At 44.7% G+C, this 22610-nt stretch overlaps 3 protein-coding genes and 1 long non-coding RNA gene across 5 annotated transcripts; all 4 read right to left on the bottom strand.

Annotated features, from left to right (window-relative positions):
• Nucleotides 1-437: 437 nt before the first annotated feature.
• On the bottom strand, nucleotides 438-1370 carry LOC120704827. Its single transcript, XM_039989360.1, has one exon. The coding sequence runs from the start codon at nucleotides 1363-1365 to the stop codon at nucleotides 475-477; it is 891 nt and encodes a 296-aa protein (XP_039845294.1). The 5' UTR covers nucleotides 1366-1370; the 3' UTR covers nucleotides 438-474.
• Nucleotides 1371-1513: 143 nt separating this feature from the next.
• On the bottom strand, nucleotides 1514-2531 carry LOC120702155. The gene has a single exon (XM_039985907.1). It carries the CDS (start codon nucleotides 2529-2531, stop codon nucleotides 1533-1535), a length of 999 nt encoding a protein of 332 aa, XP_039841841.1. The 3' UTR covers nucleotides 1514-1532.
• A 1040-nt stretch (nucleotides 2532-3571) lies between these two features.
• On the bottom strand, nucleotides 3572-6934 carry LOC120704828. The gene is made up of 2 exons (XR_005687694.1): nucleotides 6607-6934; nucleotides 3572-6217 (listed from the first exon to the last, which is right to left on the bottom strand). It is a non-coding gene; the product is annotated as an uncharacterized LOC120704828 (long non-coding RNA).
• Nucleotides 6935-8378: 1444 nt separating this feature from the next.
• LOC120704829 (ABC transporter G family member 42-like) lies at nucleotides 8379-18039 on the bottom strand. 2 transcript variants are annotated; one of them, XM_039989361.1, is made up of 21 exons: nucleotides 17471-18039; nucleotides 15714-16168; nucleotides 15546-15622; nucleotides 15142-15195; nucleotides 14047-14137; nucleotides 13401-13702; nucleotides 13031-13312; nucleotides 12617-12933; nucleotides 12369-12529; nucleotides 12157-12272; nucleotides 11918-12074; nucleotides 11688-11807; nucleotides 11429-11604; nucleotides 10966-11313; nucleotides 10395-10685; nucleotides 10237-10320; nucleotides 9959-10092; nucleotides 9599-9826; nucleotides 9345-9516; nucleotides 9003-9257; nucleotides 8379-8916 (listed from the first exon to the last, which is right to left on the bottom strand). In XM_039989361.1, the coding sequence occupies exons 1-21, from the start codon at nucleotides 17851-17853 to the stop codon at nucleotides 8647-8649; spliced, it is 4473 nt and encodes a 1490-aa protein (XP_039845295.1). In that variant the 5' UTR covers nucleotides 17854-18039; the 3' UTR covers nucleotides 8379-8646. The 2 variants fall into 2 exon arrangements, with proteins under 2 accessions (XP_039845295.1, XP_039845296.1); XM_039989362.1 differs by lacking the exons at nucleotides 15142-15195; nucleotides 15546-15622; nucleotides 15714-16168; nucleotides 17471-18039 and adding an exon at nucleotides 14359-14736.
• Nucleotides 18040-22610: the final 4571 nt, after the last annotated feature.

Consider the following 22610-nt stretch of genomic DNA (forward strand, 5'->3'; position numbering starts at 1 on the left):
TCCATGAACCATCTTTCTTTGGAACTAAAAGAACATGAATAGCAAAAGGTGAGAGACTTTCCTTTACATAATCTTTGTTGATGAGCTCTTGCACTTGGCACTGAATTTCTTTTGTCTCCTCTGGATTTGTGCGATAGGGGGCACGGTTAGGGAGTGAAGCACCTGGAACAAGATCGATTTGATGCTCAATCCCTCTCTTTGGTGGCAGCCCAGGTGGTACTTCCTCTGGAAACACATCTTCATAATCATGTAACACATCAAAAACAGCACTAGGTAAAGTAGAAGGTAAGTCGTTAGCGGAAAGAAAATTGTCCTTGTACAGGAGTACAAAGAACATGGCATTGGGTTCACTCAATTCTTTTAAATCCCTTTTCCTAGCCATCATCACTAAACCCTCTTTTCTCTTTGGCTCGGTTCTTGGCAGCTGTGGAGTTTTGTTTGGCTTTGGAAACACTCCCTCGCTATGTTTGTGGGTCACTCGTAATTTTTCTCACTCTCTCGCTGTTTTCTTTTCAGATCATCATTCAAAATCTCCTCCGGTGACAAAGGAAGCAAAGTGATTTGGTCTCCTTTGTACATGAGAACAACTTTATTGAATCGACCACAAATCTGAACATCATGATCATACAACCAAGGTCTTCCCAACAACAATTGACAAGCTTGCATTGGCACCACATCATACTCGACTTGATCATTGTATCTTCCAATGGAGAAAGGAACGGTCACCATATTGGTCACACGCAGCGCACCGCACTCATTAAGCCACTGCATTTTGTATGGAGATGGATGGCGCTGCTGCTTTAATCCCAATCTCTCAATCAATTCTTGACTTGCAATATTATTGCAGCTACCATTATCAACAATGATTCTGCATAATTTATCCTTGATCATGCCTCGAGTATGGAAAAGATTATGCCGCTGTCCATTTTTCTCCTTCGCAGCAGTAACACTAAGCACTTGCCGAGAAATGAAGCATTTATCATCACCTTCTTCGGGTTGGATCTCATTCTCATCATTTTCAATTTCCTCATCATAGCATGGTGCATCTTCTTCTTCACTTTCAGACTCCCATTCACCAAGCTCATTCACAACCATGGTCCTTCGACTAGGACATTGAGCAGCAACATGCCCACGACCTTGACACTTGTGACAAACAATGCTTCGGCTATGTGAAGATGATGCAGCAGCTGATGCAACAGAGGGGGCTGCTGTACCTATAGTAGGATGTCGTTTTTCTTGCTGAATTGCAGGTGAAGACGCAGTAGAAACCGCCGTCTTTGCAGCACCAATAGATGGAGCAGGCCTAGCTGCGCACATTGAGATCGACCTCTCACCACAGCGGTTCCAGCTTGCTGCCGACGCCATGGAGCTGAAATAGATTGAATGCCATATGACCTCTGTCGGCCCTCTTGCTGAATTTTTCTCCCAGTGCGCATGGCTTGCTGCACAAGAGCTTGCAAGTTGTTATATGGAAATATCTCAACAAAACCCGAAATTTCTTCATTGAGACCATTCAAAAATCTTACCATTTTTTATTCTTCGTCTTCTCTAATTACAGATCTCACCAAAAGCAACTCCATCTCCTTGAAATAATCATCAACAGATTTTGATCCTTGTCTCAATGTTTGTAACCTATTGCGAAGGTCACGATAATAGCTTGATGGCACAAATCGTCTTCTCATCACTCTTTTCATCTCATCCCATGTGTTGATATGATCATGTCCCAACACAAGCTTATTTTCTTGAATTTGATTCCACCAAGTGAGAGCATAACCAGAGAACTCAACGGAAACAAGATTTACACATATCTGAGTAGAGAGATTATGCACTCTGAAAATCTGATCACATTGCTCTTCCCACTCAAGATATGCATCTGCATCTTCTCTACCATTGAATTTAGGGACACTCAACTTGACTCGAGCAATGCTATCCGGATCATCCCTATTGTGACGACCACGATAATGTCCTCCATCATGACCAACACCTCGACGGTGATCACGATGTTGTCCAAAACGCCCATGGTCAGCAAAAGGGTTGTCATTATCATCATATTCCCCATTTTCAGATTCACTATGAATTTCATCTTCATCATCAAAGTGAACACGACGACCATGTCTGCATTCTCCTCCAGCACGCCGATCATTGTGACCAGCACGCCTACCACCACCATGACCTCTGAAATCATCATGAAACTCATTCCCAAAACCTGAATTTTCATCATCAAAATGCACATGACGATCACGTCCATGTCCTGCTCCACGCTGATCACGAAAATCAGCACGCCGTGCACCACCACGACCACCATGATCATTGCCGAAACGGTCATGAAAGCCATTACCAAAACCAGAATTTTCATCTCCAGATTCTTCTTGATGTCGACCTCGACCACCCGCCGCGGGAAGATGTTCATTGAACATCCTCTCCATAGCCTCCAACAATGAGTTTTGTAGTTGATGTAGCTCAGCCCGTGCAACAGGAGGTTCTTGCTCACCATGATGACCATCACGAACACTCGAATCAGATCCTGCCATTGTTAGCAAAAATGTAATGGAAAGTGGAATAGGTAAAATTTGTGGAGTCACACAATCTCACCTCTTACTTAACAATGTTCATACTCGTTCTCAAGGACTGTGAGTGTACTAATGTGGAAGTACCGCAGCTGTGATTAAGCGATCGAAAGGATACAAGACGAGAGGTCCGGTTTTAGATTTTTGTGGAGCTATAGGTGGCTATTCAAGGGAGGCTTATGGTACTAAAAAATCAAGTGTGTATGCCCTCAAAAAGATGCAAACGTTGTTGTGTCATAGACACCACAAACTTGAGAATCTAAAATTAAATTTGCAGCTACACAATCCACAATATAACCCCTTTAACTTTTTCTCTTTTTTTTATTACTTTTTTCAACTCTTTCTTTCAGATCTCTCTTTTTTTTTCTTCTCTTTTTTTTAGCAGACACAAGATAGTATATGAGGAGGAGGGTGGGAAAAAATTTAACAAGAGTACGGTAGAAGAACAACGATGATGACTAGCAAGCAACAAGATGAGTGCAAACAACACAAGATAAACAGTACCAACAAAAGGCTATAGGATTTTTTTTGTATGACTTTTCAGTGGACTATAGGATGTGGCAAAACAAAATATATGTGATGGATGAAAACAGTAATAGATGGTAAACAAATGATAGATAAGTGGATGATAAACAAACCTACCGTGACAACGATAGCTCTGATTACCACATGATAGGTGCCGATATAAACCAGCACAAGGATGGCCCGATCTTCACGACAGTAGGTTCAAGAACAAATATAACTTTGCTGCGAACAGCGGGTAAATAGCTTTATACCTGCCAAGGTTGGATGCGACCAAGCGACGGGGAGAGAGACACCGAAACATTGAGGACTTCGACTCGATCTCCGAACGATCGCAGAACCACAATTTGGGACTAATCCACACAAAACGGCGCAGCCGAACTGGCAACCGTTGAGCACGAAGTAGGGGACCTCAGAGAGATCTTTCTCACAAGTCCGAGAAGAACTCGCAAGAACAAAGGTGTAAGACACTCGTCAGCAAATCAGCTGGAATACCATATCGGTTTATCAAATGATCAAAAGGTCCTTTTCTGAGTACACATAAAGAATATTTATACTAGGAACAACCCTCCTAGATAGGTATGAACTGAAGTCTCCACATTGGAAGATGGAGGCCCAACAGGTGAAGCATTCACGAGATCATCTTCAATTCCCACGCGTCTCCTGGGCTTCTGCGCAGTATTTAGTAAAATGACCATTTCTCCCTACTCGGAAGTCGAAACGATAAGCCGTTTGTTGGGTGTGAAACTAGACTTGATAAGCTTTCCATGCTTGTGTGGCATGCGCCATGAAACAATGTAGAATGGTACAGTCTTCCATGGGAAGTTGAGCAAGATAAATCCTCGGGCAGACTCTTGACATTCTGAGCAGTCTTCAATGATTCGATCATAAATCCTGATTGGGAAGTCGAAATGACATGAAACTTGTTGGGTTGGAAAGTAGACTTCATAATCTTTCCAACGGGTACTCATGGGCCTTCAAATCTTTCGAGAATCAAGAGTTATGGGTGTTTCGTTTGGTGGTCCAAACTGGCTGTCCGAACTGGTTCGGACTGGTCCGAACTGGTTGACGTGAATTGGTTGGCTGATTGCTTGATGTTCCAATCTTCTTTATGTACATGCCTAAGTAGAATCAAAATAGAACATTTAGGCAGTATAACATCCTCAAATATATTGAAGTTAGTTTCAGATAGGAGTGAGTTCACCTCTTTTTGTAGTAATTTTGCACGGCTTCGTGTAATTGGCCCATCATAAACATGTTTATGTGTAACTTGAGTAACCTCTGGGGGCATGTTCTCATCACATGCCCAATGGGGGCGATAAGGTCACATATAATATGCAAAGAGCACCCTATACTAGTGATTAAATACATAAGATGCATATACATCTAAGGGCAAGTACAACAGTGCAGACAGCTGCTGTCTTTTTGTCACAAACAGACAGCTTGTACAATGAGCTGTCTCTTTGGTTGTCTACAGAGTGATTAATTCATCCTTTGACACACAAACTCGTGGTGATCTAGTGCATAACTGATCTTTGTAGATCTTTTGTTGCATACATTAGAGAATACACAGTACATTCAAATAATTCATGACTCTTAAAATATGCATACATATAAAAAATATATATATTCAAAAGAAATGGTCTCAAGAATACATGATATGATATAACAATAAAGTCACTATTTTATTGGACATGTGGCTCTAATTTCCGGTGGTAGAACAATTGTCTCACTTCCGATGGTAGGACAACTGTTGCACTCGGATTCTCATTCAAATCTAATGGAATTCTAACCAACTCCTTTTCATCTTCCACTATCATATTATGGAAGCATTTTGACCCCTGCAAACAAGTATAAATCATATTCTGCTCTTTAGCCCAAGTTTATTCAGTAAAAATGATGCTCAAATTAATAATCATGATAACAACTAGCAGTCATTACTGAGAGTTCTTCCCTGAACTTGGACAAGTATTTGAAATATTCATGATAACAACTAGCAGTCAACTAGAGTCCATATGCCATCCATAGGTCATTCCACAAAAAGGATTACTGCAGATGGGCCTCTGGCCCAGCGGTAACTCCCGTTGATGGGAGCCTACCGGCGGGGGTTCGAGCCCCCGTCCGCACCTGGGTACTGGGGCTGTGTGCGTGTGTGCTGTGTGTGTGCGCGCGTGTGTGGTGGTGTGCGTCCTCGGTATGGCGCGTTTCGAGACTACTCGGGCAGCCTCGTCTGCGTTGAGTCCGGTCAACGTGAGCGTCCAGAAATCTTACATGACTCCCCAGTGCTCCTGGGTACTTTCAAAAAAAACAAAAAAAACAAAAAGGATTACTGCCAAATTCCTACAGTCCATATGCCATCCATAGTCCATAAATTTTACTGGTCGAGTACCAAATTAATATTACTTCCCTATAAGCCAATGCAATGTACATTCTGCTTGCCGGTTCAGTCATTCACAAAATGAACTATGTGCTAATTTTACTGGTAGAGTACCAAATAATTAGCACAATCAGTTCAGGAGCTGAGTTCTATACTTCTATTCATATCACTTATTTTAAATACATCACTGAACACAAAATCCAAACTTTGAATTAGCAAATTCGAATTAAAACCAGTTCCAGCATTTGATATTACTATTGAAAGAAGTATTCCATCACAAGAATTGTAACATTCTAGACTAACTGCACAGACGATTCAAGTATTCAGTGATAGCATATAACCTTAAAGTTAACAAGCTAATTTCAGTTGATATATTATGCACTGATGGTAAAATGCTTATGCAATTATCACTAAAGTTACACAACAAGCAAGGGAACAAACAATAGTTTGAACGGCAGTAACAAACATGAAGATTACTGATTACAACAAGAAAAAGAGAAACTAAAATGGAACTGCAGTTCTACACATGAATCAAATAATTCGGCATTCATTCTGGGAAATAAATCAAGTAAGGCAAAAATTATCTCTGAAATGGAACCACATTGTACGGATGCATCAGGTGATTAGCCACATTCGATTTCGGAAATGAAGACGAGATTAAATATTACTAGTATATTTACATGAAAAAGAGATTGCCTCATCTGAAAGCACACTCATCAATCAATCAGAAGACATGCTTGCTGTGTACTTCCTGCCAAAATCAAATATACTCTTCAGAGGATCAAAGTAAATTAAAGCTCCATGAGCAGACGGATTAGCATATTCTAATTAAGAAGCAATAAGGAACATCTAGATTGCTCTGATAGTTCAAAAATCGTAACTCACTAATCAACATATACCCATTTATCAATTGTACATGTCAGGAACTCTCTCCAATTCACAACTATGCAAAGGCTAATTACTGCTACTTACTAATCGTAGTGTGCAAACTATAACTGGTATCATTTCCATCCCAGCTAGGCATTTCGTTTAACACTTGGTGCCCAGACCCACTACGGGAACACAGAAAACAACCTAGCATAGGAACAGATTCAACCAGGAGCAGGAAGAGAGATGGAATAGGAGGTGCGTCCGTCTGACCTGCAAAGGAGTGTTGCCGCGATGGGAACTAAGCGGCCCTCGTGATGGGGAAGTGAGATGAGGTCGATGGTGGCCCACTCGCCCTCCAGTAGCCGCAGAGCACAGATCCACCCTGCGCGCCTCCTCGCCGTCCCTCCTCGCGCCGGGTGCGGCGGCGCGGCAGCCGCGCGCAAGTGGTGCCGCGGCTGGCTCGGCGAGGCGGGCGGCAAGGCGCGGCGGCGCAGCAACCAGGGAGCGCGGGCAGCACCACAGACGGCTCGGCAAAGGTGCAGTGTCGTGGCAGCCAGCGCTGGCCGGCGTGCGCGGGCGGCTTATGTGACAGCCCGTGGGCCGTATTGTTGGGCCTGACGGAAGGTGTGACACTGTAGTAAAAAGTTACTGTAGTGTCTTGGGTACTGTGATAGCGGCACAGTGCTCACGGTGCTTTCTAATTTAGTGTATGAACAGACCAACTTAAAAATCTGAGCCTGGAAAGATAGTAAATCCGGTTCGATTTTTTTGCGTGAAGCGAAAACGAAAGTGTAAGAGAGTTATTTAGTATATGTGTTTTACTCAACGTGCAGAGTAGATCTTAACCATTATCCCGGGCCGGGTCGTTACAGGGTATCAGAGCCAAACTCTCGCGGTTTCACGCCATATACGGGCAGAAGTGCGCGTACATGAGCACGTACGCGCACGGGGACACAGATGCCACCGGCATGTGGATGGACACACATGGGCTGCTGGTAGTGAACCCACGGACGTGACACATGTGATCGTTAGCACTACACGTATGAGACGTGGCCAAGAGAGGAGATCCTGCTCCTTTGTCCCATATGGGTAAGCTGGATCGATGTCTCGACGAGGACGTCGAGTCCTCAACGGAGGGTGATTGTGACAGCCCGTGGGCCGTGTTGTTGGGCAGGACCGAATATGCGGCACTATAGCAAAAGTACTGTAGCGTGTGGTACTGTAGCGTGTGGTACTGTAGCGGCAGCACAGTACTTCCCAGTTTAGTCTCATACCGGAAATGGAACGAGAGACAGACCAGCTTGAAAACCTGAGCCTGAGAAACTAGTAAGTCCGGTTCGAACTTTTTGCGCGAAGTAAGAACGAAAGCACAAGAAAGTTATTTAACAAGTGTATTTTACTAAACGTGCAAAGTAGATCTTAGCTATTATCCCGACCCGGATCGTCACATCTTAGCGAGGCAGGCGGTGAGCTCGGCTGGCGGCGCGATGGTTGAGCTCGGGGTAGCGGCAACGGCCTCCGCGGAGACGACATCGGCGGGCGGTGCGGTGGCCGAGCTCTGGGGCTACAGCAACAACCTCCACTCGTGCGTGACAACCCGCACTCGATCCGTAGCTGCCGTCGACGAGCCGCAGCGCAGTGCACAACAGGGCAGCGCCGTCGTCTCCTCGCATTGGGCAACGAGCCCATGCCCCGGGGTGTTTTTTTGCAAAATATATCGTGAGCAGACGGCAAACCGACGGCCGTTGTACGTGCCCTAACATAATGTCCCTGTAATCTAACATAATTTTCCAGTAATGTCTCTCATTCAACTATAGAGTTTTATGATTGCTTTTATCATAGTTCCTCGAACCCTCGTCATGTATGCATAATGTTCGCAGATTGATGGTTATCGCCTTGTAATAAGTTTGGACTGATATCTTTATAGAGGCTAAATCCGAATATTTCCCATTATGTAAAGGGAACGTATTAGGTGCAAACCAATTTTTTTTGAAAACTATGCAAACTTCAATCTGAATCATCGGATCAACATCTAAGAGGCATGAGGAATTGGGGAATTTTATAATATGAACCAGTGAATAAATAGGGCATGAACAGATTCTACAAATAATTACGCTCTTGTAATGTTCCACAGTTAAATGGCTAGAATGCCATATAGGACCTCGCCACATTTGACGACGCGTCCAGTACCAAAACTACACCCTATATGTACACTGACAATACAAGTAACCCAAAAGTGGAAGGAGAAAAAGGATATATTGTTTCAAAAAAGATCTCAATTCTCAAGAGCTTTGTCGCCAGATCTTGGTCCTATCGTTGCTGGAAGTTCAACTTCTTGATGCAGACTGCGTACATGAATGCGAAGAACGCTGCAAAGAGCACAAGGACCGGCGCAACAACTGGCATAAAATTCATGTGATATCCAAAATGATGTGTTACGTAGTAGCTAATTGTCTGCTTGGATTCGCCGGGGACTTCGATGACCTCTTCCAGGTCTCCATATTGCGTCACTATGAGCCCATACACAGTCCATGCCAGTGGACAAATCCAGTAGTACCAGATCCACCATCTAGGAATTTTCTGAAACAAGTGGAGAAAAAAATATCAGTTTTTGTAATTCTACAGAAAAGGATCGCGGGAGCTATTTGAGTGAAGAGACAACTAACCGGTCTTGGAATGAAGAAGCCCGAGAAGAGGTTGAAGAGTGAATAGAAAGCTGCAGCAAAGATGGCTGCAACCTCAGGGTTCGGTGAGATTGAGACCGTCATCATGCCGTAGAAGGTGAAGTAGAGGAAGGAGAAGTAGGAAATGAAGAAGAACCAGAAGAATTTGGCAGCTGTCCATTGGAAGCTCATCATGGCGTATACGATGAGGGTGTAGTAAGTTGTTTGGACAAACACATAGGGGATCTCCATGACAACCTGTGAAAGCAAAATTTGAGTGTCTCCAGAGAGCAAATATCATCTCAGTTATCACTGCTTTGTAATGGTTCTACAATATTTCTTTACCTGAGCAATGGCATAGGGCATTGCAGAGTACATCCCAGCAGCCCTCTCTCGGTAGAAAACCGTCCTCTCAATTGAAACAATTGGCTGTACAGTTGAGCAATTGTTGATACCAACAAACATCACAGCTGTGTACATTGCTCCCATAACCATCCTGAGAGTGTTTGCATCTCCCCTGCAATAGAATGCATCAACACTTTCAGATGCCGGTAAGTTAGGAACTAACGATCAAAGATGAAGAGAGTTAGAAAATTTACATTTTGGTTCCTATCCTCCAAAAAATGGAGCCAAGCAGTAAGGCAACGAACAAAGTGAAGGAAAATCTAACAAGGTTGTAATCCGGGCTGCGCCAATAGGTCAACCACTGCTTCCAAAGGCAGGCTTTGAACTGTCCTATTATGGATTGAGAGTACTGTGTAGCGAAATAAAGATCTGATGTTCCTGACTCTGGTTGACTCAGCTGGTTGACCAGTACCTTGTTTTGCCTGGAAACAATACCATCGAATTACGCAAGGAATCGTTACTGAACTTGAGAATATATTGCATACACTGGCTAGCTGAGAATAAAGGCAACCAATTTTTTAAAAAAATAAACAAGAAGCATATCTATCACTTACTTGTACAGATCTGATGTTTTGTAGTACTCAGCAAAATCCATCTTTAGTCGCACTTCAGCTGCAATTGAACTGACTTCGAGCATCCACGTTGCAGGATTGTACTTACCTTTGATCTTAGGCACTCCCGGAATTGTCTAGTTGCATAGTTGAACGGCAGATTAGATATTTTTCTCTATTTTTATTTTTCACCCTTGTTTAAAATTTATTGATGCACAAAAATTTAAACGTGAGATGGAGCTTTTTTTTGTTTGAGATTCGCGAGGTGGAGCTTTATGTACCTCGAAATACTCAACCATTTTCTGGGAGTTGCGACCCAATTGTCCAGAGTAGATCACCTGGCCTCCTCTTTTCAGCAATAGCAACTGCACATAAGAACTCAGGTTAACATTTAATAGTTTAAAAGGTGGTACAACTTGTAAAAGTTACTCATATCAACCTCATCAAAAGCCTCAAAGATGTCAATGCTTGGCTGATGGATAGTGCAAACCACTGTGCGTCCAGTATCAACTGTGTTTCGCACTGTTCTCATGACAATCGCTGCAGCTCTTGCATCAAGACCTGATGTTGGTTCATCCATGAAGATGATCGATGGGTTGGCAACGAGTTCCACAGCTATTGTTAACCTTTTTCTTTGCTCTGTTGAAAGCCCTGTGATTCCTGGTAGGCCAACTAAAGCATCCTTCAGATTGTCAAGCTCCACTAGTTCCATAACTTCATCAACAAATTGCTGCAACCATTGAGACATGTTACATGTGAGTTTGGTAAAATATGACGTTTAATTTACTTTAAAAACAGAAGAAATGATATTATTGGCACTGTTTCTTGCAATATTTCAAATCTCAAACATCATGCAGACTTGCACATACAACAAACAGGTCCTAGTGACAACAAGCAAGACAAACTTCTTACGTTCATTAGGTTTTACTAGCAGACACTTTATCTTCCAAGCAAAGATATCGATCAATTAAAGGAATGTGTCAGAGACAGGAAAAAAACCAATGACTTACAATCTTGATATCATCAGTGATTTCTTGATCTCCAATCATTTCAGGAAGGCGCAAGAAGGCAGAGTATATCAAAGATTCCCTAACTGTGACCTGAGGAGAATGGATATCATTTTGCTCGCAGTAACCAGAAATCCTTGCAAATGTGGCTTGGTTCTTGGGATAGCCGGCAATTCTGATATCACCTTCAATATAACCCCCAGTCTTTCTTCCAGCCAAGACATCCATAAGAGTAGTCTTTCCAGCTCCACTGACACCCATAAGCGCTGTCAGTACTCCAGGCCTGAATGACCCTGTAACCTCACGCAATAATTGAAGCCTGTTATCCTGCACTCCTTGCTGTTTCATTTCCTGGGCAACCAATGGAATTCTTCATCAATGTTCCATGCTCGAACGTACAAGCAAATTGAGGATGGTGAGGAACGTGAGGGGAAAAACTGCTGAGAATAGTTGAATGTGAACTCACCGCAGGCATGTCGACATAGTAGTTCACATTATCAAAGGACATGGCAAGAGGGTTAAATGGAAGAACCATTCCTCTTCTTGGAGCAGCTTCATTGCTGCCAATGGACATGACTCGTGAAACCCCATTTGATGAGCAGTTGCTCAAACGCGCACTCAATCTCATCTCCTTCATTTCCTCTGTAATAATCAAACCTCAGATTAGAAACTGTCACTTATTTTTCAGATTCATTTATGACCTGTCTTTCGTCAGAGTTGCTTACTGCTATGACCACCGTCCTTTGATTTCGTGCTGCCATTTCTTACTGTCCCTCTTGCATGCTCATTGCCTTCCGCTTCCTGTGCAGTTTCTTCTGATATAACAGCTTGTGGTTTGCCGAGAGCTGGCGATTAAAGAACAGGTAAATTAGATACCAACACAAAAACAATCATCGGCAATTTTTTGTATTATGGATGATCTACAACGAATTAAGATTATAGTTTAGGCACTTACGGTTCAGATACATAAGTGACAGTGTAAAAAGTACATTGAAGAAAATGGTGAAACCCAAGAGCCCTGCTGCTCCAATCCAGTACCAGTTTTTGTCAACAAAGATGTTGGCGCCTTCAAGCATAGATATCCCTAGTCTTTTCGGAACACCATTTTGGTCCTATAAACATGAGCACGAACACCTTGTCAACAAAAATATATATTTGTAAACTAGTGAAAAATCAGTGCAGTCGTGAGCATACCATTACGAACTTGTTCATCCACCGAGGAGCATAGAATTCATTGACTGCTAGAGCATTAAATCCATACATCAAAGGTGAAATCCAATAGCCCCAGATCCACCATTTAGGGATGAAACCTGTACAAAGAACCACTCAGCAAGGCTATATTGATCTAAAAATATATTGATCTACAGAAGCATGTGAGTAAAAAGGGAAAAAGACAGGTAATGAACCTTTTGGCAGGAGAAAGCCTCCAAGAACAAAGAAGATAAGAAGAAATAGTGCTCCACCAGTTTGAGCGATGGTCATGGATCTGCAAAGTCCGGCAATTGCTCTGAAAAGCCCACCTGCCATCTGCTGGATCAAGAACACAAGCAGCAAGTGCTTGAAAAACCTGCACACAAATACCACAATTAGTATATGAACTGTGGGTTCCTGAAACAGAAAATAGTAAAAAGAAAAGGACAACTATTTTATGTACCTGTCGGCCTCTGGAGCAAACCCTATGGTGTAGTATGTAACAAGAACCCAGACTACAGATTCAATTATGGAGAATGGGATTCTGAGAACGACGTTTGGTAGTGTGAAGATCCAAGCAGGGTAAAAGAGGAGGTCCCTGTGCTTGTAGAACACCGGTAACCTTGTTATGGCCAAAGAGAGCTCGGCAAAACCATTGAACATATTGACTATCAGACTAAAGAGCAGTGCTCCAATGTACACAAAGCCATCATCTACATTCCTTGTATGCATGTGGGTCCTTAGAAACACTGTTGACGCAATGAGGGCTACAATGATGAGCTTCAGAGTTCATACAAACAGATAATAAACGTCAGTCAATAGCATTGGGATTTTTGAGTAGTGAAACGAGTGAGACTTACATAAGAAGTTCGCTTACCTGTATGGTCTTGAAGATGTACACAAATGAATTCCGTTTGATGAGGAGCCACTCCTTGTCAAAGGATGCCTTGAGTAGCTCTGTGGTTGACACCGAGTGCTTTGAGAATACAAGAGCAGCTTGATGGCAACGGCTCTTGTCAAACGGCAGTGAGAGGTGGTTCTCTAACTGGAGCCCGACATGGAAACGTTTAAACCGCTGTGCAAATTCTGGGACGGAAATGTATCTGTAAGGCCTCTGCTTGTCGGCCCAGTACTGCTCCTGATCCTTTCTTGATGTCACCTGAAAAGTAGCCAAAGAAAAGCTTGTCGTGCAATTCATAAACTGGAACTTTCAGAGACATAGCAAGTGATTATTAGACGAGTGCTACCTCCTGAAGAAAGTCTGCAGTACCCTTGCGCTCAGGGCAGCGGAATCCACATGTTTCAAAGAATTCAAGAACATATTCGCGAGGTCCCTGGTAAACAATTTGGCCTTCTGACAGTAGGATGATGTCGTCAAATAGGTCGTAGGTCTCAGGGGCAGGCTGAAGGAGGGACATGAGGATGGTGGCCTCGCCCAAGTGCACAATCTGCTGGAGACATTTGACAATTTGGAATGTGGTGGAACTATCCAATCCGGTTGATATCTCGTCCATGAATAGCACCTTGGTCGGGCCAACAATCATCTCTCCTGCATTCCAAAATAAGTAAAGTTTTTTTTAAAAAAAATGCTCAGCAAAAGTTTATCACTCAATATTGGGGCTCCTCTGTAATCAGTGTCCCATACAGTCATGTTCTATCAGATTTCGTCCCATTCATTTTTAATCATTTTAGAACTATCAAATTCACTCGTGACCCTACACTGCAGAAATTTCAGGAAAATATAGGAAAATTCACTCATGTAACCCTACATGCTTGTGAGTTGCAAGTTTCTTTCAGGAAAATACATGTTTAAACTCCCACCGGCTTCTTGTTTTCGCATAAATTTTGGTAAGCATGACATAATGCTGAGCAAAGCAGATTACATATATTTACCTGTGGTGACACGCTTCTTCTGGCCACCGGAGATCCCCCGCTGCATCTGGTCGCCGACGATGGTGTCGGCGCAGATGTCGAGTCCGAGTATCTGCACCAAGAACAACCTGGTCAGGCATCCAATCGCAATCAAGGCAATTACACATCTGAAAACACTGGTAGAGCGCCATTAGCAGGAGTCAAACTACTCAGTTAACATCTCGAAAGTGACTGTTGCCCGTGAAAACTCCCTTTTCAAACCTCACCAACCGTCCATCCTCCCTGACCATGCAAACTGTGCCGATGGCAAAGCTAGAAAAAAAAAGTGGAAACCTTCGGCTGGGCATTTCGACGAACACGTCGCGGGCGTGTGCACAGGTGAGCTGATTCTGTGACGCCTGCGCTCCATCGCCTTGATGTGAGGTTGGTGCACCAACCCCCCGCTTTCACAGCTGCTTGCAGCAAGACCCCACCCGGAATGGAGAGGAAGTGTCCCCCAAGCAGGTGAAGGAGATGACTTGGTTTGGGTTTAGTCGTCAAAAGATTTAGAAGTGAGCAAACCAACCCACTGGCCCCTGCTGCACTGCCCAGTAGTCGTCCTGGTTCAGCATCAGTCTCAACTACTTGATGGTGTGTGTCAAAGTAGTGGACTTGGTGATGGATTCTTCCTGGAAAAATGCTCCCCGTTCCCATCATCTCGTTCACCTTATCATGGCACCACGATCCACAAGATCATACCCGTTTGCGCGTGGGCCGTATGCGGCCACATCTGACGTCTCTACCGCCTTTTGCTAGTGATTGCGCTGTTAGTGTGGAAAAAGAGCGGTTTTGGGGTGACATAATGCTGGGGAAAGTGCAATTGCTGGAGCCTTGTGTCAATGGCCAATTTTGGAGTGTCACGGGAAAGTAATTCTTTGTTCTTTTTATCTTCTGGAACATATTGACCCAAAAAAAAGTTATCTGATATTGAAGTGCTCAATCAAGTGGTCCTTGCATTATCAAAAATAGAACTATTCATTATTTCAGTTAACCTGTTTTTCACCCCGATGAAAATAGAAGCTCATAAACGTAAAGCAATGCGAGATAGAAAAAAAAATCAAGCTGTAGAACTCTTACCCTGAGAGTGTAATCCGTTTGGAGACTGCTTTGCACCCCTTCCATTGAAGTGGCCTGGTAGCAGTAAAAACATGATGTCTAATCAGTACATGTGCACAAATGAACAGCGTAAAGTTCAAAACAAAGCAGGGTTGGCTACTATTTGCGCACGATGTACTTTGAAAACTTAATTAGGCTATCCCGGCACTATAGAGTACACACTAGCTTAGGGATCGGATGACCTAGCAGATTCCGTGGTCTGAAGCAGGAGATGCCCCACTTGTTTGGAATTCGGGACCATGATTTGAACGCTGCAACTAAATTTTGAAGCTTCTTCATGTCGGGTTCCTATCTGATGCTTTGCTCCGCGACAAGCCTGTGCGTGCTGACAAAATTAAAGTAACCATGCTCTTCCGTGTCCTCACCTTCATGAAGAGGTCGACTTCAGGCTCAGGCCGGATGCCGGCCTCCTTCTCCCTCCTCGTCAGCTCGGTCATAAGATCTGCTCGATCATGGATTATTCATGGTTGATTCTTGCCGGGTCATTGTGCGCTGCTCATGATCGAGTGACTGAAAAGGCTGCTCGGTCATACCGTATTTGGTGCCGACGCCCTGGCACCTGGCGGAGAAGTCGAGCGTCTCCTTGACCGTCATCTCGCCGACGTGCACGTCGGTCTGGCTGATGTACGCCGCCGTCTTCTGCGGCACGAACTCGCCCAGCGCGAAGCCGTTGTAGGTGACCTCGCCGGCGCGCCGGAGCGCCGGGTCCAGCTTGCCGGCGAGGGCGAGCAGCAGCGTGGTCTTCCCCGACGACGGCGGGCCCAGCAGCAGCGTCATCCGGGACGGCCGGACCACGCCGGAGACGTCCTTGAGGATCGTGAGCGTGGCCTGCCGCCCCAGCCGGAGGCCGCAGAGCCCCAGGGCGCCCTCCGCCACGTTGCGCGCCGTGTTGAGCAGCGTCGGCAGCGCGCGGCTGCCCACGTGGCACTTGGCCTGCACCGTCACCTGCTCGAACCGCACCTCCACCGTCGGCAGCTCGATGCCCACCCTGCGGCGTATACATATTTTTTTTTCAATTCGAATTCGTTTCCCAGATTATTAATTGGGCAAAACTTCCTTATTATTGGTTCATACAAATTCAGAAGAAAAAATCATCACATACTACTGTAAATTCTAAATAGAAACGGGAATGATTGGTGTTATGTTGTCGCCTTGTGTTGGAGTAAGCTATCAGCTCTGTATAGTAGAGGTCTGGATGTCAACTTTTGAGCAAACCTTTGGGACCAGAGGCAGACATACAGAACCAGCCTACTGTTTTGGAATCATCACATCCAAGTGCACACTTTATAATTATTTTTTCTTCCAAAAAAAATATAGCTTGCTGGTCCTAACTTGGAAACACTCCATCAATGAATCCGTGAGAAACCTCGTCGTCATGTAGATTTGGTTGATAACCTCATTAATAAGGCTCCACTTCCACCATAGTTTTTTCTTTCTTTCTGTTTGAAAAAAGAGCCCACTATAGTTGGTTTGATGGATTCAGTAGCATGGCCATTTGGGTTTGCTCAACTGAAATGGCCTTGTGACACAAGCAGGTAGCCTGCCAAACCCAAGCAATTGCAAGGGAAATTAAGGGGCAGAAAGGGAGGGCCATCTGCCGTTCTCCTTGTGACACCCCATCAATCAATGGGTGTCGATTCATGGTGGGTGCTGGTTACCTCAAGAACAATGTCCCAGTCTTCTAGATGCATAGTACTATGTGATAGAGGAGGAGGAGGAGGAAGGAAGGAACCGTAAATATTCTGGGCAGCACACATGAGAAGAGAACAACCAAAAAAAAAGAGAGGGCTAAAAAAGAGCTGTTTCTTTCTGAAAACAGAGCAGAAAATAGTTTGAACCAAAGATTGTTTTCATACTTCTCGATATCTGAAAAAGATGTATTGGTTTTATGTATGTTCCTTGATTCTTTTTTCTTCTTTTTTTTTAAACGTGCTGTTTTGTGTGTGTAGGGTCTTCTAAGGAAAGGACAAACTGAAGAAGGTCCCTCTCCGATTGTACGTTTGATTACCTAGCTACTTACTGAAGAAAAGAGAAGGGGAGCGAGTGGATAGATAATACTCGTACTTGTGGCCACAGAAAAATCAAAAAATTTATTTGTGGTGTGTGTTGGCAGCCTGCACTGGAAGCAAGCAAGCTATCCCGTGGCCTGGGGCCTGGCTAGCTAAGTAGCTAGCTAACCCGGAAAGGTGTCTCCCAACTGTGGCGTGGTATAGCCATGGCATGAAAACAGCTGAGCGGAAGGAAAGGCAACAACAGCGGATGATGATGGACATGATGCATGCGTTTGTACCTGTCGATGCGGTTGCGGAGCTTCTGCAGGAAGCGCTGGTTGTCCTCGTCGGCGACGCGGAAGACGCGCTCGATGAACTCTTGGCGGTCCCCGACGGCGAGCTTGCGCACGTCCACCTCCTTGAACTGGTCGGCGGCGGAGGAGAGGATGGCGGTGCGCACGCGGCTGTAGGTTGGGAGGCGCTCGATGGCCGCCCAGCGCAGCGCCTCCTCGTCGTCGTCGGCGCCGCGGCTGCCGCCGGCACGCCGGGACCGGGAGCGGGACTGGTGGTGCGGCGGCACGAAGGCGTCGTCGACGCCCCACGCGTCCATGCCCATGCCCCGGCTGATGCTCCGGCTCGCCCGCCGCCCCGACTCCCACACCTTCTCCATCGCGCCCTCCATGCCCGCCTGGACGTACGGCGCCGTTCAAGCGCCGGCCCGGCCGGTGCTCGGTCTCACGCCCCTCGCGCTGCTTCGCTCGAACGGCGCCGGTGGCGCTGCGTGTGCGAGCAAGCGTGCACGTCTCAGTGCGGTAGTTGGTGGTGGTGCCGTGCGAGCTCCATGATCGGGTCTCCGGAAGAGGGGAGTGAGTGGGGGAGGCGACGGGCTCGCCCGCGTTTATATGCGGCTCGCGCGGGGGGGGGGGGGGGGGGGGGGGGGGGGGAGGCGGGAGGGAACGAACGGGGGTTGGCTGCTGCCCTGCTGGCTGCCAAGTTCACCGGGTTTGCTACGAGCTTTTCATGTTCGGTTGGAAAAAAAAAGACATGGCGGTGGCGCGGCGTCCAGCGTGTGACTCGATCATACTACTGTGCTGGTAGGCCCGGTCGGGTTGGGCGGTTGGTGGGGGGCGGAAACCGGAGGCCGGAAGAGCGACGAGCCGACGAGGACTCGCGGCGGCAGGTGCGGTTGAACCCTAGTGGACTGCGGTGGGTGGGTGCAGGGCGCGCGGGGGCCGGGGGCCGTGGCGTGGCGGCGCCGGGGAGGGAAGCCGGCCGGCGCGGTAGGTGGGCACGGGTACGCGCGCCTCGGCAGCACGTTGGGCGGCGCGCTGCGGTGGTCTGGTGGACTGGTGGGTGCGGCGTGCGGGAGCGCGGGGCGGCCCACCGGCCAGTGTGCCTCGGGCTTCCCCCCTTCTGGCCTTCCCTCCTCGATCGGCGGCGGAAGCAAGCCGAGCCCCGGCCGACCGGACGCGCGGGGTTCCCGGGTCGCAGATAGAGCACTAGGCGGATGTCGTGCCTTGCCGCTTGGGGCCATGTTTATGTTTAGTTGCCTCCCGTAAAATTTTTGAAAAAACATCTTTTTATATTTAAAGTACTAAACATAGATTAATTATAAAAATAATTACAGAACTCGTCTGTAAATCGCGAGACGAATCTAATGAGCCTAAGTAATCTGTTATCAGAGGCTGTTTACTGTAGCATTAATGTACCCCCTCCATACCCAAAAAACCTGACGTTTAGGAAAATGTTTGAGTCAAACCTTGAGAATATAAATCATGAATAACTCTCAAGTTGTTAAGTTTGAAAATGTAAAAATTATATGAATAGATTTGTCTTGAAAAATACTTTTATGAAAGTATACATATATCACGTTTTGATAAATATTTTTAGAGGAATAAGAAGTCAAAGTTGTGTTTTGGAGACCGTGTCGCTGTCCTAAACGTCAAGTTTTTTGGGTATGGAGGGAGTAGTAATTTAGCGTCTAATTACAGCCTAATTAGGTTCATTAGATTCGTCTCGCGATTTACAGGCAGCAGTCGCAATACATTTTTTATTTCGTCTAGATTTAAATCTCCATGTAGGTGTCGGAATTTTTTTTGGAATTTTGATTTTTGAAACTAAACACGGCCTGGGGCTCGTCGTCTCGGCCCAGCAGCAAGCAATGTGCCTGGAATCCTGGATGTGCTCGCTTGCTGCTGTATTCCTGAATCACTCCACTGCTCTGGGAATACACAGCAGGAGCAAGTCCAGGCACATTGCTGCTGGGAACTGGGATAGGACGAGCCCCACGCGTGCGACACGCGCGCAAGGCGCCACAGGCAAGCGAGCGCTAGGACCATGGGAGGCGCACGTCGTGACAGAGAGGGCACCACGATTCCCGTGTGGTTTTTTTTTCCGCTGTAGTTTCAATCTATCTACGGGCTCGTTTTTGCCGAAGGTGTGTTACATGCTCTGCTCAGTTGCTACTACCACTAAGATCTGCGCCGACGGCCGCTCCTACTCATCGGGGCATGGCGCTTGTCCAGATGGCCGGGTGTGAGTCGCGCGCTTTAGCACCATCCATTTTCGGGGCTAGTTGATTCGGCAGGAGTCGCCGAGATTCAGCTGGGTACCGTTTACCAGGCTGTGTTTACTTGTTTACATGCATGTAAAGTTTTCGAAGCATTCGAACACAGATTTGACGTATTAAACATAGACTAATAATAAAAACAAATTACAGATTTCGACTGTAAACTGTGAGACAAATTTATTAAGCCTAATTAATTTCTCATTAGCAAATATTTATTGTAGCATCACATTGTTAAATCATGACACAATTAGGCTCAAAAGTTCGTCTCACAATTTACACGTGAATTGTGCAATTGATTTTTTTATTTTATCCATATTTAATACTCCATACATGTGTCCAAACATTCGATATGACATTTTCGGCCAAACTTTTTTTTTTGGATCTAAACAAGGCCCTACAAATAGGATTTCCTTCACTCGTTTCATCCATAATATGGAAAAGTAGCGGTTGGTTTGATATGCGGAGTCTGGCTAATAAGCAGACAGGGTGCCCACCCACCCTCAGTCTCTAGGTAGTAAAGGCACCCTCCCTCAGTCTCTAGGTAGTAAAGGTCTTAAATTTTAACCTAGCGGGCTCAAATAGAGTCTGATTTTTATCTTATACAATTTTGATCTAAAAATATATAAAAATCAAGTTGGATTGCAAAACTAGAGCCATGATCCGTTTACCACTTCTCCCCTGCCGCCCCTGGCTAGCGGCACCCAAACATGTATCAATATCATACGGATCAAACCATATGAATCAAGGCGACATTATGGAGTACATTTTCTAAATGTTGTAATTCATCATTATGAGAGGCCAAAAGGGCAATTTATGAGATTGCCCTGAACTACGAATGGTCATACACTAAATGAAATACTCCTACCTGCTGTTTTTGTAATAATAGCTGCGCGACTTAGTATTGACTAATAATAATTAATGGATTAACCATAAAGTAGGTCCATTGTCGCATGAATATAGTATGGTCAACATGGTTCGAAGTAGAATGGATTAGAATGCTTTATATCGACGGCACTTATTAGTAACCACTATACGAAATCCGGTTGCTTAATCTTTACTTTTCATGGACAAGTGTACATGTTGTGCGCCGTTTCAGCAGTTTCAGTGTACGCGCCCTCATATATATACATATTGCGCCCAACCAGGACAGGGTCAATGCAAGGTCTCAAGTGCGTCCTATTCTTAGGAGGAACTGTCGCCGTACCAAGATTAGGAACTTGATAATTATAATGGAGGAGTATCATGGTGATGACACTTCTCTTTCATCTCATAAAACTTCTACTCTTTTCTCATAAATAACTCTGCGATGACACTCCCTATCAAGACCTGCTTTAGTATACTTTTAGAATCATGGTGGATATGATGCACACAAAAAGGAAAACAAGCGAGAGGAAGTTCCTACCCACGTAGGACGACACCCTTTGTTCTCCAATCAAAACTATTTGGTGAAACGGGTTTGTCAAGCTGATCATTTTCATATTAGCATCTTGAGCCATATATCAGTTTATCAACCCATGCTCCTGCAAAGACTAATAATTGATACAAGGCGTACTCATTAAAGCTTTCTTTTTGCCTATGACTGCAGAGCCAGCTGAAGCAAGCAAGCTAATAAGTATTAAAAAAATATGGGTTGTAGCTAATAATCAATTGCTTACCTTACTTTAAAATTTTGAATATAATATATTAATTGTTAGAGACTCAGATCATACATATATACTTTAGTTAGCAATTACACTACAAACTTTTTCATACATACATATAAAAAGTGTATACATGGTCACTATATTTAGCATAGAAATCAATATTTGTCACTTCTTTCCTACATGTGGATGAAAGAATTGGTGACAATCACATCATGCTTGTATACATATTAAGTTAGTATTTTATATACTAATAAAATTGGTGATGTTGATCATAAATTGGTGCCCATGTAGAAAACCATCACAACAGGGTCTGTTTTTCTAAAAGTTTGTTCGATTTATATGGCGAAAAATGTGTAGACATATACAGGGTCTTCCTATCATTTGGGTGGTTGGTGGCCACCCACCCCTCAGGCCTCTCTCTGCCTGTGATTGCACCCAAACGGTCATGATGAAAAAAAAAGTGCAGTCCAAACAAATCAACCATATCAACGATGTCAACAGTTCCGGATATACACATTCGAGTGTTGCAACTCATAATTATGAGGGACCAAATAAAGGGCCCTAACAATTACTGATATTATTTCCATGCATCATGAATCGTCATAAACTAAATGAAACCCCTGCTGCTTTTGTAACAGGCTAACAGCTACGCGACTTTGACCAATTTCAGTGGGAGTTTTATAAGTACAAATATCTAGTCTGTGAATTAGATAACTGTGCCAGATGAGTCATGGTGATGAAACTCTCCTCACAATATATGAAACTCTATCATTATATCCCTTTGTTATGTCAGCAAAAATAATAGTATTTAATATCATGAAATCCTTCATAAAACCCCATTGATGCCGGTCTAGTGGACTAACCAACCATAGAGTTTCTTTTTGAAAAATTTCTACGAAAACATTTTAATCAGGAAATAATAAAAAATTTACTAAAATAGAAAAAAATAATCGGAGATCGACTGTAGGGAGCTGTCTCTACAGCCGGCCATAAATTAGCTTGGCCCCTTCTGATAGATGTTACAGTAATAATATACTAGTAGTACTTTAATGAGGAACCAGATTGGATGTGATGTGCGTTCTTAATTACTACTAAACGGAAAGCGCGCGTTCCTACCCAAACTAGGACGTATACGGTGCCCTTTCATCAACCGTTTGGCGCGGCGCGTTGGCTGAGCTCATTTTGACAGCAACATCGTGATGACATGCCCATGCTACCACCAGCGCA

The sequence above is a fragment of the Panicum virgatum genome, chromosome 4K, assembly GCF_016808335.1.
Source record: "Panicum virgatum strain AP13 chromosome 4K, P.virgatum_v5, whole genome shotgun sequence".
NCBI classification, from domain to species: Eukaryota; Viridiplantae; Streptophyta; class Magnoliopsida; order Poales; family Poaceae; genus Panicum; species Panicum virgatum.